The sequence below is a fragment of the Pagrus pagrus genome, assembly GCF_965226575.1.
Source record: "Pagrus pagrus genome assembly, chromosome: 5".
Lineage (NCBI taxonomy): Eukaryota > Metazoa > Chordata > Actinopteri > Spariformes > Sparidae > Pagrus > Pagrus pagrus.
The window spans coordinates 28,814,794-28,829,250 of NC_140189.1; the positions used below are offsets into that span (position 1 = coordinate 28,814,794).

General features: G+C 40.2%; 2 protein-coding genes across 2 annotated transcripts; both read right to left on the reverse strand.

The window, feature by feature from the left end:
• Window positions 1–912: 912 nt before the first annotated feature.
• Window positions 913–3,646, reverse strand: tmem35 (transmembrane protein 35). The gene is made up of 2 exons (XM_084353665.1): window positions 3,181–3,646; window positions 913–2,341 (listed from the first exon to the last, which is right to left on the reverse strand). The coding sequence occupies exons 1-2, from the start codon at window positions 3,298–3,300 to the stop codon at window positions 1,976–1,978; spliced, it is 486 nt and encodes a 161-aa protein (XP_084209791.1). The 5' UTR covers window positions 3,301–3,646; the 3' UTR covers window positions 913–1,975.
• Window positions 3,647–5,086: 1,440 nt separating this feature from the next.
• Window positions 5,087–8,261, reverse strand: arl13a (ADP-ribosylation factor-like 13A; the record flags this gene model as incomplete). The annotated part of the gene is made up of 9 exons (XM_084352353.1): window positions 5,087–5,572; window positions 5,685–5,801; window positions 5,889–6,168; window positions 6,549–6,657; window positions 6,777–6,982; window positions 7,065–7,170; window positions 7,324–7,576; window positions 7,666–7,736; window positions 8,203–8,261. The coding sequence occupies 9 exons, from the start codon at window positions 8,259–8,261 to the stop codon at window positions 5,517–5,519; spliced, it is 1,257 nt and encodes a 418-aa protein (XP_084208479.1). The 3' UTR covers window positions 5,087–5,516.
• Between the last annotated feature and the right edge of the window lie 6,196 nt (window positions 8,262–14,457).

A 14,457-nucleotide genomic window follows, 5' to 3' on the forward strand; every position in this document is an offset into this window, starting at 1 on the left:
TTTCCGAGTTTTACCTCTAAGAGCCTCAGATATCTATTTAAATTAAACCTTATGGGGAGTTAGGAGGGGAAATGTCTGGTCACAACTCATGGACAGCGATGGGAACTGGAGGATGTTGGTCACACTGCTCTGCAGACACCACAGTGACAATTATTTCTTCAGGGGAGCAGAATACACCATTTCAAAAGAAGGCTCCTGCCTCTCAAGCTTTCCCTCAAACTATAACTGACCTACAGTCCAGTTTTCTTGCTCAGGGGGAGACACAGGGGCAAAATCACTCCATTTTGTTTTGAGGGCAGAACAGAAAGACCCTTGTGTCTGAATGACGCTGCTTGTCCCCTCACTCTCAGTGTTCGGGTGACCGTGCGCCTCGTCCTTTTCTATTCCCTTTTGACATGTGGGAATAGAATTAATGAAGGGTTTGCTGTGAAGGAAATGGCAAGAATGAGGCACAGTTTCATCCAGTTTCCTAGAAATGTCAGCCACATTCTGCAGTAAGAAGTGACATCTTGTGCAGGAAGTCAGTCAGTTAAGGGGACTGGGGTCCTAGTAACATTTTAAAAACACAATACAATCATCTCTAAAATACAAGAAATTAATATCTGTTTTGGCGTAGTCCAACATTAAGTTTTAGCCCTTACAAGGGAAAAAGTTTGGGCACTGCTGATCCCAACTTTTCGATATAGTTGCCTCATAACTACACTGATTTCTTGCCAAATCTGATAAATGTACAATTTCTGCACTGTACCCTGCACTGTGTCTGTTGACAGGGACTGACAGAAGTTAGATAAAGAGTTTACAACGGAAAAATCCCACGACAGCACCCACTGCAAATTTAGGGAGGGGTTAATATTTAACTTGGACTCGATGACAGACAAGAGTGCTAATACAACAAATAATACTGGGTCAGTCTCACCTCCGATTCTTTATTTCAAGTATATCATTTACAGAAATACTGTGAATCTCAAAACTGACAGAATTTGAACTGAAATTTCATCCCTTCACAAAAAACGTAAGAGGAATGCTTTTTCATATCTTTAATAAAATTAAAACCAAACAGATGAGCAAAACCTTTAGGAGACAGTGAATAGGTTTAAGACTTCAGCTGTGAATTACAAAAGGTAAAATTCAAAATTTTAAGAGACAAAAGGACTTTTTGGATTTGGTTATGTTCTGCTGTACAAGCCTGCAGCAGACACCTGAGGCAGCAACTGCTGTCCTGTCCAGCTAAACGAATTCACTGTGGTGACTGAACTGAAAGGAGACAGGGGGATATACAGCTTATTTTACCACGGAGGAAGGATTTCATGCATACTTCTGCAAAAAATTTACCAAAATTAATCTTTTTTTTTTTCTTTCTAAAATAGCCTGCTGGTATCACTGCACCAAAATAAGATGTGGATATGTAATAGTTGTTGATAATTAGTACAAAATGCCTTTCAAAGTGCTCATTTTGGTTTATGTTCAATACTTAGACCAAATGAAACATGCTTGGACTATTGAAATTCACACATTACCAGTCTCTCCCACCTTCAGTATAAAAACAAATTAGAAAAACAAGCTACAAAGATTCTTTCAGGAAAAACAGCATTCTCAAATCAACTTGAAACATAAATTAATTCACATTTGATTGAAAACAAAGAACACAAACACATTTAACACAGTGTTGGACTGAAGTTGGGGGGAAAAAATGGGTCGACTATCGTGAGAATGAGCCGAGCTCATCACAGTTTCCACAGGTATGATTGTCCAAGGTTATGCAGAGGATGGACGGGTCAGGAGTTCTCAGTTTCACATTAAGAGTGCAGAGAGAGGAGCAGGTGAGAGTATTCAGTCTGCCAGCTGGACGGGACACGAGATGTGTGTGAGGGGTATTATATCTGGGAGTGACTCCTTCAAAATTTTAATTACTACAATCCATGGAGGCGCACCAGGTTCCCTTCGTTGTAGCTTGGAGAAGAAGTAGAAGAGGATCTTATGACTGCTTGACCTTGTTCTTTTCCTGGTCATTGATGTGCTGTTCCTCTCTGCTGTCCTCTCTCTCCGGCCGGTCTTCACTCTGGCGGGCAATAAGCAGTCGGCAGGTCAGGAGAATGCCAAAGACGAGAGCGTGGGCGTACCGCTTCAGCGGGTCTCCCACTAGCTGGTGGAAGAACAGGACAGCGAGCATGACCAGCAGCAGCAAGAAGTTGGCAACATCCTTCGGCCGGCCGGGGACGAGGGTGAGCACCACGCCACAGCCCACCTCCAGAGAGCCGATGATCTTACGGAGCAGGACCGAGCTGATCCCAATCTTCTTCAGTCCCGGCAGTGCCTTGGCATAGCTCTTGTATGCCCTTTTCTGGAAGGAAGAAGCACAGAGATCTTAGATATCTCACATTTAACTAAAGTCACACAAACATCCATGGGTTTCTTTAATGGGGTCACTGAGGGACTATGTGAGGTCACCATTCATACAGTATGCCTTCGGGCTATTACTCTACCTATAAACGTATACAAATATGATAAAGTATGCTCTGAGGATATTTGTTTGGATTTAGCATGAAGCATTCAGTCACAGCAGCTCTCATCTCCCACAACATCAGCAACGACAGGTGCACCTCAGAATTTGCTCGAATGCGCCGCCATTGCTCTTCAGCCGTTAAGTTGCTCTTCATATCAAACAAGAAGCTCAACGGCTAATGTTGCTACACACTTATGAGGCCACAACGAGCTAGCTGTAACCTGGAAATATGATGTTTTATAGGGATAATGTGTGCCTGTTTAATATGAACTAACGCTACAGCGTGTATTAAGAGAGTAAAGGTGAGTTGTAGCCTTCACTATCATCCCTGTTTTTACGTTTGCTAGCTAACGGCGGACACACTTCGGGTTGTGTTGTGTGTCTGTACCGACTCAGAGATGTGCTATCTTAAAACATACATGACTAGCATGTGTGCTAACTGTGTTGTTACAGGCTGTAACGCTGGAGCATGTTTTACCGTTTTATACACAGTAATCTAAATAATGCTTCACATGTAACGCTATATATATATATATATCGACAGCGTTCATTTCCCCGTATCTTTGATTATTTAGGTCAGCATCTCCTCTCATTACTCGAGCCTGAGAGCCTCTCGCTCGGAACAATGGCCCTTCAGCCCCACAGATGTGGGCAGAGCATCGCCGCGGTTCACTCACCATCTCGCTGTACGCGTCCTTGCTTAGCCTCGGAGTGAGCTTGATGGTCCCCATGAACACGAAGAATAAACCCAGAGCAAAAGAAAGGGCCACGATGGTTATCGTCCTTGGTGAGGCCATCTTTCGGCACCGTGCGTGCAGCAGCCGCTTCCCACTGAATTGAATGAAAGTCGGACGTTTTTGTTTTTTTTCCCCGGTGAAGCTGCACCAGGGGGATGGGCTTCAGGAGGAACGGCAAAGATGGCGACGCGCTGGCTGGCTGGTCCCCTCCTGGATCAGAGGTCCATTTTCAGATTTCTGCATGGGGACTGTCCTGTTAAAGACAATAAGTGTCCTTTTCTTCACAGATGCTCTTTTTGTGATTGTGAGGGAGAAACTGTTGTTTTCACACTACTGCCTTCTGGCTTGATTTACAGAAATACCTTTTTAGAAATGCTTGAGAAAGATGTCCAACTTCTCCCCAGATGAAATGTATATGATTAATTATTATTATTATAGCTAAATATTACATTCATAAAACGAAATGGCTTGACAGATTGCCCTCCTGTTGAAATCATACTTGACTTCCACTGAAAATTTTAATCTAAAAAAAAACAGAAATTGGCAAAAACAATTAGACTATTTAGATATTTTACTCATTTTAATTAGCAGACATCTAAACTGTGTTTTTTTGTGTGTGTGTTTTGTTTTGATTGTTGATGTGTGGTTGTGCTGAGGGTTTATGGATTTGTTTGTATGTATTTCAAGTTCTTGAATAAAAATAAATAAATAAAAAGTTATAGCTCTCTGCGGTGCATACAAGAGCAGGGGACGGACAGGAAACACAGCTGTACGATTTGGATCAGAACCAGCTTCACCCGCCAAGTTTTCACTCACAAGGAATGTGTCTTTGGTTTTTACATCGTTGTCACTGTACTGAGACAGGAGGTTGTAAGTTCATTGCTGATTCACTTATTGATAAGTTATTTTTAAAATGCAATATATTACATATTACTTTAAAGTAATACATTACGTAACAATATCACTGTGTGATGTAAGTGTGGTACAGTAAAATAAAAGTCTAAAATGTTTAGAAATATGAGCAGAGCCTTGTTTAGGAATTTGATTGTGTTCCTAAAAAATAAAAATCCTAATTTATTCTTCATTCATAGGAGTATTTAGTCTGTATCCTAGCAACCGTGGCTCTAAATAAGTGAAGTGCTGAATAGAAGGTTTCAAAGTCAAGGACCAGCTTTGTTAAACCCTCCTTTATCAGAGCAAGTCATCTAAATATTTGATTAGTTTTTTACTGTTTTAAAGCCCAACAAACCTTGAACAACATGTTTTATCCCTGATCCCAGAGTTTTCCTATGATACACTTAAAAACGGGGATGCTTCACAAAAAGCATGTAAAGCCACAGCTAGAATGAAATCAAATGAGGCACTCTTAAGCTTCTTTGCTGTTCGACTTGTGAGGAAAAAAACTTATGATCGGCACAGAAGTTACGCTAATCTAAAGTCAATTGAACAACTTTTGTCGTTACCGAAGTCAAGGACAGAACAGTCAATATTAATAAAGCTGAACAGCTGCCAAAGCCAGAAGCTGCAGCACTAAGACTCATATCGGCGGTGCCATCTGGTAAATACAGAAGTTTCTCCAGACTTGATAGGAAGTGGAATTGTGGATTGTGGAAGATAGTCAAGATGCCTGGAAGGCTGCCACAGACGAACGTCTTGGAAGTACACGTTGGAGCTCAGATCTTTAGTTTTACATTCAGCTAAACAATCTTGTTCTTTGTTCGTTCTGTTTGATTTTTAAAATCTAAAACTTGCCGCACTGATACTTGATGAACAGTAAACACGGACGACTTTCAAGTAGTGACAAAAAGTTTATTAAACAATTTCACAGATTTATCCATTGCTTCAACATTGTCCCATACTTTGCCGGTTCATTGCAGGAAAATGTTCAAATAATCGTAAAAAAAAAAAAAAGATTACACTTCAGTGTTCGTGTTTTCCTTACAGTCATAATTGCATAGATTCATACAAACAAAACCTCCTTTCATAATTTGGCCAGATACACAACATTTTTTAAAAATCTATATATTATTCTTTATATTTGCTTTTAATATTTTATTCGACATCGTTAATGTTTCTATCATTACATGGTTACGCAGACCTGCCCTTCACTACACACTGGAATTTGCAGTTTTGCTCCAGAGGTTCAAGGATCAGGTCTCAAGTGACCTTCTACAGAATGTAATAAAGACACAGCAGTCCAAAAGAAAACGGTGTGAGATTTTTGTGAAGTGATGCAGTTCGAACGTGTACCACATCCTTCACTCAGGTCCCACGAGTCACTGTCCCTGATCCTGCCGTTCCTTCAGAGCCAGTATTGCTTTTCGGTAAAGATCTATCGGGAGACAGGGTCATCTTTTTTAAAAATTAAAGCCGATTTTCACCATTTCAGAGCCCATACAGTTATTGTATTTGATCTGTAGTTGGAAGAAGTGGATGAGGCTCACCAAAGGTTGCAGACAGGTCCACAGGCTGAGAGTAAGCTGCAGGCATCTCCTCTGTGTTGATCTTGTTCTTCCTTTTCACTTTGACAATTTTCTTCTTCTTCTTCTTCTCCCCTTTAACTAGACAGAAGATAAAAGAAATGTTAGATTTTCATTCTTCAACAACAAACAAACAAAATATAGAGAACATGAATAACTGATTTCCACCTTTGAGCGGTTTCTCGTCATTCTCAGGTGATTCTGGAGCGTCCAGGGTCTCTTCTTCTTTCACCTTTGTTTTGCGTTTTTTCGGTTTGTCCTTTTTGGGGGGGATCAGGGCACTGCTGGCTTTCTCTCTGTGACCAGAGTTTTCTTGCTCTCCTTCATTACCGTCACCCTCCTCATCCTCCTCCTGATCATTTGCTTCTTCTCGATTCTTTTCACCTTCCTTGACCTTAACCGACTTCTTCTTCTTCTTTGTCTTCAGCTTCGTTTTCAGAGTAGTTTCCTGTGAACAACATATCGATGAGTTGATCAGTACAAACGTTTATCCGTACCAATTTTTCGATTTAACATGTTGAGTCATTTCTTAACAATAAAATGCCAAAACGCTCTGGTTCCAGCTTCTCGAATGTGAATATTCTGAGGATTTTCTGCTTTTTTCATCATTTGCAACACACAAAAAACACAGTTCAGTTCAACACCTCTGCAAACCACAACCTTGATAATACAATAACATTTTCTTTGAATGACCTCTTTGATGGAGTCAATCTGAGTAAAGCTAGAATTTATGGCTGAGCTGTTGTATTTGATTGCATCTGATTTTTTTTAAAGGTGTACTTAATAAAGAGGCCACAGAGAACAGCTGGTACGAGATATTTGCCAAACCTTTTGCAGCATGTTTCGAATGGGTTGCAGCTTTCCTTCACCCTTGGGTTTCTTCTCCTTGTCTTTTGGCCGATGAACCTGGCGAAGATCAGACTTGCTGGACCTCATTCTGAAAGGAGGGAACATTTACATCAAAGCTCAGATTAAGTTGTTTATCATGTTTAGGTTTGTGTTGATCTGTGCAGTTTTTCTGTAGACAAAAGCTGTGAATGTTACGGCCTGTCTTACCGTTCCACTTTGGGTTTTCTGCGTACTTTCTCTGACTTCCACGTCTTTTCTCTCTCTCTTGGCTCCAGAGGCCTCTTGCTGTCCTGGGCCACGCGAGTACACAGCTCGGAGTAATCCAGACAAACAGCACGCAGCAACCAGCGAAGGCCTCGCAGAGTCTTCCTGTCTGACCAGCGTCGCAGGTCCATTAAGGCTGAACAAGGCTCCTGAGAGATAGAGCGGAAACTGTTTCTTTACAGCTCTGTGCATGTCCGGTCTGTTTCAAGAGATTTGTGATTTATGACTTACAATATGGCACAGAGAGCGGCTCTGGTTGACCAGCGTCTCCAGTGACAGAATCTCAATCAGCTCACTTCCTAGCAAAGCGTTCATTTTGTCCTGTTTGTTCGCCAACCTGGAGACAAAATGATTCATCACAGCAGGCCTTCAGTGACTCACATTTCAGCTTTGCAGATGAGTTATCACAGCATTTCCTCTCATCAGCCACCAGGGGGCACTGTTTACTCTGCACATCATTTTTTAAACACTTTTAGTTGGACACACTTACACTAATATGGGTTTTCCTGCCACTCTTGGTTGTTTCAGCAGGTCGGCGAGAACCTCCTTGACCTCCTTTATCCTCCCTCTGTCACTGGAGTCCACCACGAAGATGATCCCGTGGGCCTCTCCGGAGAGCTCCCTCCAGGCTCCTCTGGACTCTGCTGATCCTCCCACGTCCAACAAGGTGACCAGGTAGTTCTCCACTCTCAGCTCACTGCGGATGCAGCCCTGGGTGGGTCCTGATTCAACACCGTGGGGGACTGAAGTGAAACACAGGTAGATCAGTTATTGAGCTTCTCCTTCGAGAGCTTTCAAGTCTAAACCAGTTTTAAAGTCGCTGTTGAATTACCTCTCAACATCCCTCTGATGGAGGATGTTTTTCCTGCTTTGTCAAGACCAACCACCAGAATGGTCGTTTTCCTGCAAAGAAGTATGCACAGTAATGAATTTCACTTTTTAATTGAGAGCTGTTGTTTTTTTAAACAGAAACCAGGAAACCAGGTGGAATCAGTGAACTGTGCACGACATGCAGATTCTATTATACATGACTACAAAAGGAAAAAAGGGAGCTGTAATTGTGATTCGTCTAGTTTTCAATAAAAACAACTGAGCTGAAAATTATATTTGCAAAATATTTAATTAATCGCCATCTATCAGGATAATTGATTAATGAGTTTGAGCAGTTTTTCTAGTCTCATTCTCAACTGGGATGACGGGGCGATCCGGCCTACAATCCCAAAGCTTCATTATTTGACAAATTGGGAATGAGATTCAAAATTCATCTTAAAGATTAGGCTGATTATGTTGACCTAAACATGCTAACCAGCTAGCCCCGCATCAATCCTTACATATTGCACCTTTAACGCCGGAAGTGTATCGCTCGTACCTGATTGGCTCCTGTATTTTGGAGACCCAGGTGCAGCAGTTGCTCATCAGGTTGAACATGCTTACTTGAGGTGAGAGAGGTGTGCACAGTGGCCACCATCTTCTCTGGAACTGGTACCTGCAAACAGATGGCCAGCTTTAGTGTGACTCACACACACACACACACACACACACACACACACAGGCCTAGTTGGTTGAGTCACTGGGGGGTTCACACACACTCAGGTCTACAGATGGTCAGACATCCAGACAATTATTTTCCTGCCAAGTGTGTCTCTCAAGTCTCCAGAATCTAAAATTAGCTGTAATCTAGCATTGTTAAACCATCTTAAATGTCAAAGCTCAGTTTTCTTTAGTTTCTTGTGTAAATAATTAGAATTAGAAAGTATTTCTCTGCTGTCAATCTTACTACAAACATGTATTTTTCTTTGTTGACTAGTCTTGATATCATCTTGTATGGTGCTGATGATGTGCGAGTCCAGTAAGCTCTCCTCCATGTCTTGGAAACTATGAGTAGTCCTCTGTAGCTTTGTAATACACAGGCAGCAGGTGTGTACGAGGCCATGTGCTAAAAAAAAACACTGGCAGATCTTTCAGTCCTTTGTCCAGTGTATCTGTTGAGGCTCCGTAATCTGCTAAAGCCAGTTTACAGTGGCCTGCTTTTACAGTGTTGTTAACAAGCTGACCCATATGTTTTGGCTGAAGAAGACAGTGAGGTGATCGATCACCATTTACACTTCAGTGCGAGTTTTTCATGTTTGAGAGGAGTATTTGCTGTGCCAGCATTTAGACATTTAGAGGGAATCAGAACAGTGTCTCCATTTAACATTGTTTTACAAATACAATAACATCACATGTCCACGCAGTTGGACACACAAGTTAGAAATATTTATATGTTTTCTGTTTTTTATTTATTTATTTATTTATTTTCTCAAAAATATGCTATGCACAATGCAAAACCTCATTTAAAATTTCATCATTTTAAGCATTTTGTTTATTTTGACATACAGTAGAGTGATAATTGTTAGCGAGATGCTTTTTCTTCCAAATGCATGTTTGATTCTGGTCCGTACTGCCACACAAAAATATATAAATACGTATATAGATACATATACATACATATAGATCGATTTTAGTGATATCAGAAAGCATAAATAACACGAGAAACTGGAATATCAAGCACAAAAAATACCATGTGTAATTGCAAATGGTTTAAAGTTCAATAAAAATTACAATAAGCAATAATAAGAGATAAATAAACCTTCAGTAGATTACTTTGTGTTTCTTATTGATAGAAATATCATATTTTAATTCATATTTCTGCGTTAACGTCTAAAGAAACACAATTCATAACAGTGCACATGGCTGATAAATGCAGTGAATCAGTGTATTAAAACTAAACACTGAGCTACTTGTATCTGATGCCACAGAATGACTAAATCACATTTAACAGACGTGAACGTTCAATAAATTAGTACAAATGTAAAGAATACTCACAGAAGTAAGTCTATGTCCATGCATTTGTTTGGGTGCTCGTCTCTACTAACATCTTGTGCCCAGCAGCTACAGGACTAATCAGGCTCACACTAAGCCCCTGGTCACCCCATGTGGGAGGTACAACCTGCGAGATGTTGTTATGGTGCTTCAGCCAATTGGTCGCTAATTGGCCATTGGATGGTGTGGTTCGCCTCTAAATACACCTAACCAAGGTGCATATTTACGTCCTGGAGAACTAAATGTGTCTCATGGTGTGATCTGTGACACAAGTGGTAGCATGCAGAGCGATTGGACAGATTGGGGCTGCACTGCACTGAACTTGTGTTGATGACCAGGTAGTGTCACACTACGATGTATGTGACACAAGTAAAGACACCGTTAACTGGAAATAAAGCCCAAAATAGATGATCTGTTTATTCTTGGATTGGATTAGATGACGTGATCATTTCACAAGTAACATGTGGGTGTTAATGTGGATTGTATCTAGCATGTTCCTGTGTGTGTATACTAATAGTTACTGTTGGGTAGTGTGCTATTACGTGCGTATCTTATTATTTATTATGTGATTATACGTCATGTTATTCTATTATTATGTTGCCTTTACAACATCAGGGACAACAGATGGAAATTAAATTAATTTAGAGGTGTTTTCTTGTTGATCAGCGAGTGTTGATCCTTTAAAATAGAATAAAAACATCAATAAACAAAATATTATTCAGTGTGAATAATAAAGAAGAAAAATAAAACAGTATATTTCATAGTGAATGTGATATCGCCATTCTGAAAAAACAATTACTTTTGCTTTAATGTCCTTTGTTATGGATTATTTAATAATTATTTTTATAATTAATTTATTTATTTAATATGGATTAATATTATTTAATAACACTTTAATATATTTTCTCTGTGAGTTTTGTTGTCAGTAGTAAGTGAAACATAGGATTATTTTTTCACTAAAAAACACATTGGATAATAATATAATAAATGGCTGTAACTTGCTTGGGGAAGGTCACAAAAAAACACCAAATATTGACTGGCATTTTTTTTAATTCTGGTAAATTCATCCATGCTGAGACGAAGCAAATGTCAAATTGGGACTTAAAATGAGCCGGACTGAAGTTTAAGGCTCTGTTGATGCTGACTGCTAGAATAAGGTAGGGAAAACAATACAGGAGAGTCAGGCACCCCGAAAATTGTTCCATGTCTTTGAGGCTTAACTTTCAGGTGCCACATTATGTCACTCATCATATCATATTGAGGATGAGGATGAGGATCGTCATATTACATAATGGTATTAATAGGATAATTAAGCCAGTTCAACACCTGATGTAATCCAGCATGAGCCACTAGATGGCCTCATACTCACAAGTTGTGTTTTCACTGGAGGCTGCTGTGCATCTAAACATCTCTGTAAATACAACCATGGCTCTGTTTTGTTGTCCTTGACAAGCTAAGCTGAGTTACCACTGCAGCTAAATCTCAACCTACTCACAGCTGAACATACATATTTCCATTTGCGGCCTCTACACATGGATCCACAGCTGATTCGTTTACATAATAATGTTTGGGTAGGTCAATCTAAAAAAAAATGACAGTGGACTGAGAAGCAGAGCTTCTGCAACTATAACGCAATTATACTTTAAGTGAATAAATGTTGGTGACAGCTTCCAGAGACCTGCAGCAGTGGTTTGTGTGGAGGCTTTATCTTATTATGTCATTAAACCAACGTCCAGTCAGGCTCTGCTGAGTAGACTCATCCCAGACTCTGACCACAGCCCTGTGTCAGCTGACACACACACACACCCTCCCACACACACACACACACACACACACACACACACACACACACACACACACACACTCAGTGCAAAAAAAACAGCAGCAGCTGAGGACCACACCCCTATCTGCTCCTGTTCACCACATTGCAAACATGCTTCAAAGACCTCCGACTGCTGATTTTGCAAACTGAGTTACAGTCAGATTACGTTGCAGTTTCTGCTATAACATATTAACACTGAAGGAACAATCCAGCACAGCGTGGAGGTAGCTCAGATGATCGAAACCATTGTTATGTCCGTACGATAAATATTAATCTGTATAATTATTGTATTTAAAGCAGGCGGGACGGTTAGCCTAGCTTAGCATAAAGACTTGCAACAGAGGGAAATGAGTAGCCCGGCTCTGTCCGACAAAGATCAACTTATCAGCACCTAAAGTTCACTAATATACACTTTATACCTGGTTTGTTTAATGTGTACAAAAAGTATTTTAAAAAAGACATGTTGTTTTCTGAGTGATCATGTGCCAGGCAGCCAGCTGAGAGGAAGTGACTGCATCATCCAGATACATACAGACACGACCCACGCAACATGACGCATTGTTGTTTTTACAATTAGTTTTCAGTTTTGGATTCAAGGTTCACCAAGTAACTTTTTTTAGTAAAAACTTTGGTTATTTAGTCCAATAAACTCGAACCTTAGGACTGAACTCAAACTACCAGCCTGCTTTGCTCTATTGTTTACACATACATATGTAAACATGTGGCTTTAAAGGTGTCATTTGTAGGAAAAGGCCACAATTGGAAAGGTTCCTCCTAAACTATAGGGGGCAGCATAACCACTGACTGCTGCTCATATTGGGCTTTCTACTCTTTGGTATAACTATCTAGCTGTCGCTGGTCTTGAAATCATCTTATCTTATGAGACAGGACGGGCCGAGCTAGCTGGTTAGCATACATACATCTTTGAGATAATGTCAGCCTGGTTGTTTCTTCACACTCTGTTAGAGTACATCTAAAACTTATATTAGCTCTTGCTACGGCTAGTCCGTGTATCAAGAGCTCTGTCCCTTTTGTTTGTTTGTAGCCCTTTAAAAAAGTTGCGTAGTGCACCTTTAAACAAACGAGATATAGCGAATTAACTGGAGAGCTTCTTCTTCTGCTTTCATGTTTTCTTCTGACTGTGCCAGGCTAGCTGTTTCCCTCTCTTTCCAGTCTTCATGCTAAGCTAAGCTAACTATCTCCTGGCTGTAGCTTCATATTAAACACACAGATGTGTAAGTGGTGTCAATCTTCTCATCTATCTCTCGGCACAAAGGTAAAAAATACCCCTTTAAAGTCGGAAGAAACTGTTTATTTTGGTCTCTTGTAAAGAATTTTAAACAGAGACGAGCAGTGTAGCCTTTCACTGACCTGATTGGCTGGTAACACTGTATACAGCATATCTGCTGCTCAGTAATGAGGTTTCCGTCTCCCACTTCCCCTCCGGCTCCGCGGAGCACACAGCCTCTGCAGTCTGAAGTCACTGACCCACACCAACGCTTCACCAATCACATGCATTAGTAATGACGAGCCTTTCGTAAGCTGTGTCGACCCTCTTCTCAATGCCAGGGTGATGTCACTGATTTAGATGAGATCTGAATAGACGCAGAGGTCGGCATGTTTGGGATCAGGAGTGTTAAAACTGTACGGAGCAACTCCCTTTGTTGTTTTGTTGTGGTTGTTGAAGGGAAAATGGCAGCAGAGTAACATCCAACATACTGGAGGTATCTTGATTTCTGATCTTTTAAGTAAAATAAAACAGGACAACGACACAGAGAAATGTTTTGCGGTGGAAATTGCAAGTGTGCCACTACAGATTGTGTGTTTCTCATGCACCTTTCTCGTAGAAAATCCTTGTTTGCATTAGCAGCAGGGCAAACATCAAACTGATTCTGTTCAACGGTCATGTAGCTTTAACAAACAGTAATATAATGAGGAAATGTGTGTGTTTAATATGTTGAATGAGAAGATGGAGTGACGTTTAAGTAGCTGATTCAGTCTGTTGGTGTGTGTGTGCTGCACCTGTTCACTCACAGGCCTGCAGGTCACCATAACAAGGCCAAGTCCGCCCTGTTGGTGGAAACTAAAAATGGAAGTGCAGAGAAACTGATCTGTGTGTGCTCGCCCTCCAAAGTGCTCCCATTTGGACGGGCCAAATACTGTATGTAGGAAAACTACAGTGCATTTTCACTGTATCAGCGGCAGTTAGTCTGGCAAAAGCAGCCCAGAGAGAATGAAATGTAAAAATAATCCTCAGTGTTCCTCTCGATTAACACTAAATCCTTTTCTTACTCATAATTGTAGTTATATTAGATGGACTTTTGAAGTCTCTGAAACTTTATGACTTTGACCTTTGACAGTAGTAGTAGTAGTAGGCCAGTAGCCAGTGTTGGCAGTGGAGGCAAATATTGTACTTTTTACTCTGCATTTATTTGATAACTTTAGTTACTAGTTACTTTGCAGATTACATTCTGCATCAGAGCTGAAGTAGCACCTTTTTAAATTAATTAAACTTACTTTATTGTCCAATAATAAAAACAAATGCTGAATATCGGATCTGATAATCAGTTGACCCATTGTGTACAGTTTATACATACATGTAAATATATGTATGATTTACTTTAACTTGTACTTTTGATACCTATGTTTAATAGATACTTTAAGACTTTTACTCAAGTACTATTTGAGTCACTTTCACTTTTACCAAAGTAAAGTTTAGGTACTTTTTACAACACTGGCTACTGGCCTACTACTACTACTACTACTACTACTACTGATATTATCCAAAGGTCAAAGTTATAAAGTTTCACAGACTTCTAAATCCATCCGAAATAACTACAATAATCAGTAAGTATACAACACTTTACACCACTCTTATTTTATTTTAGTAGGCCTATGTATTTTAGTATGTAGTATGCCTATGTATTTATTTCCATGGTA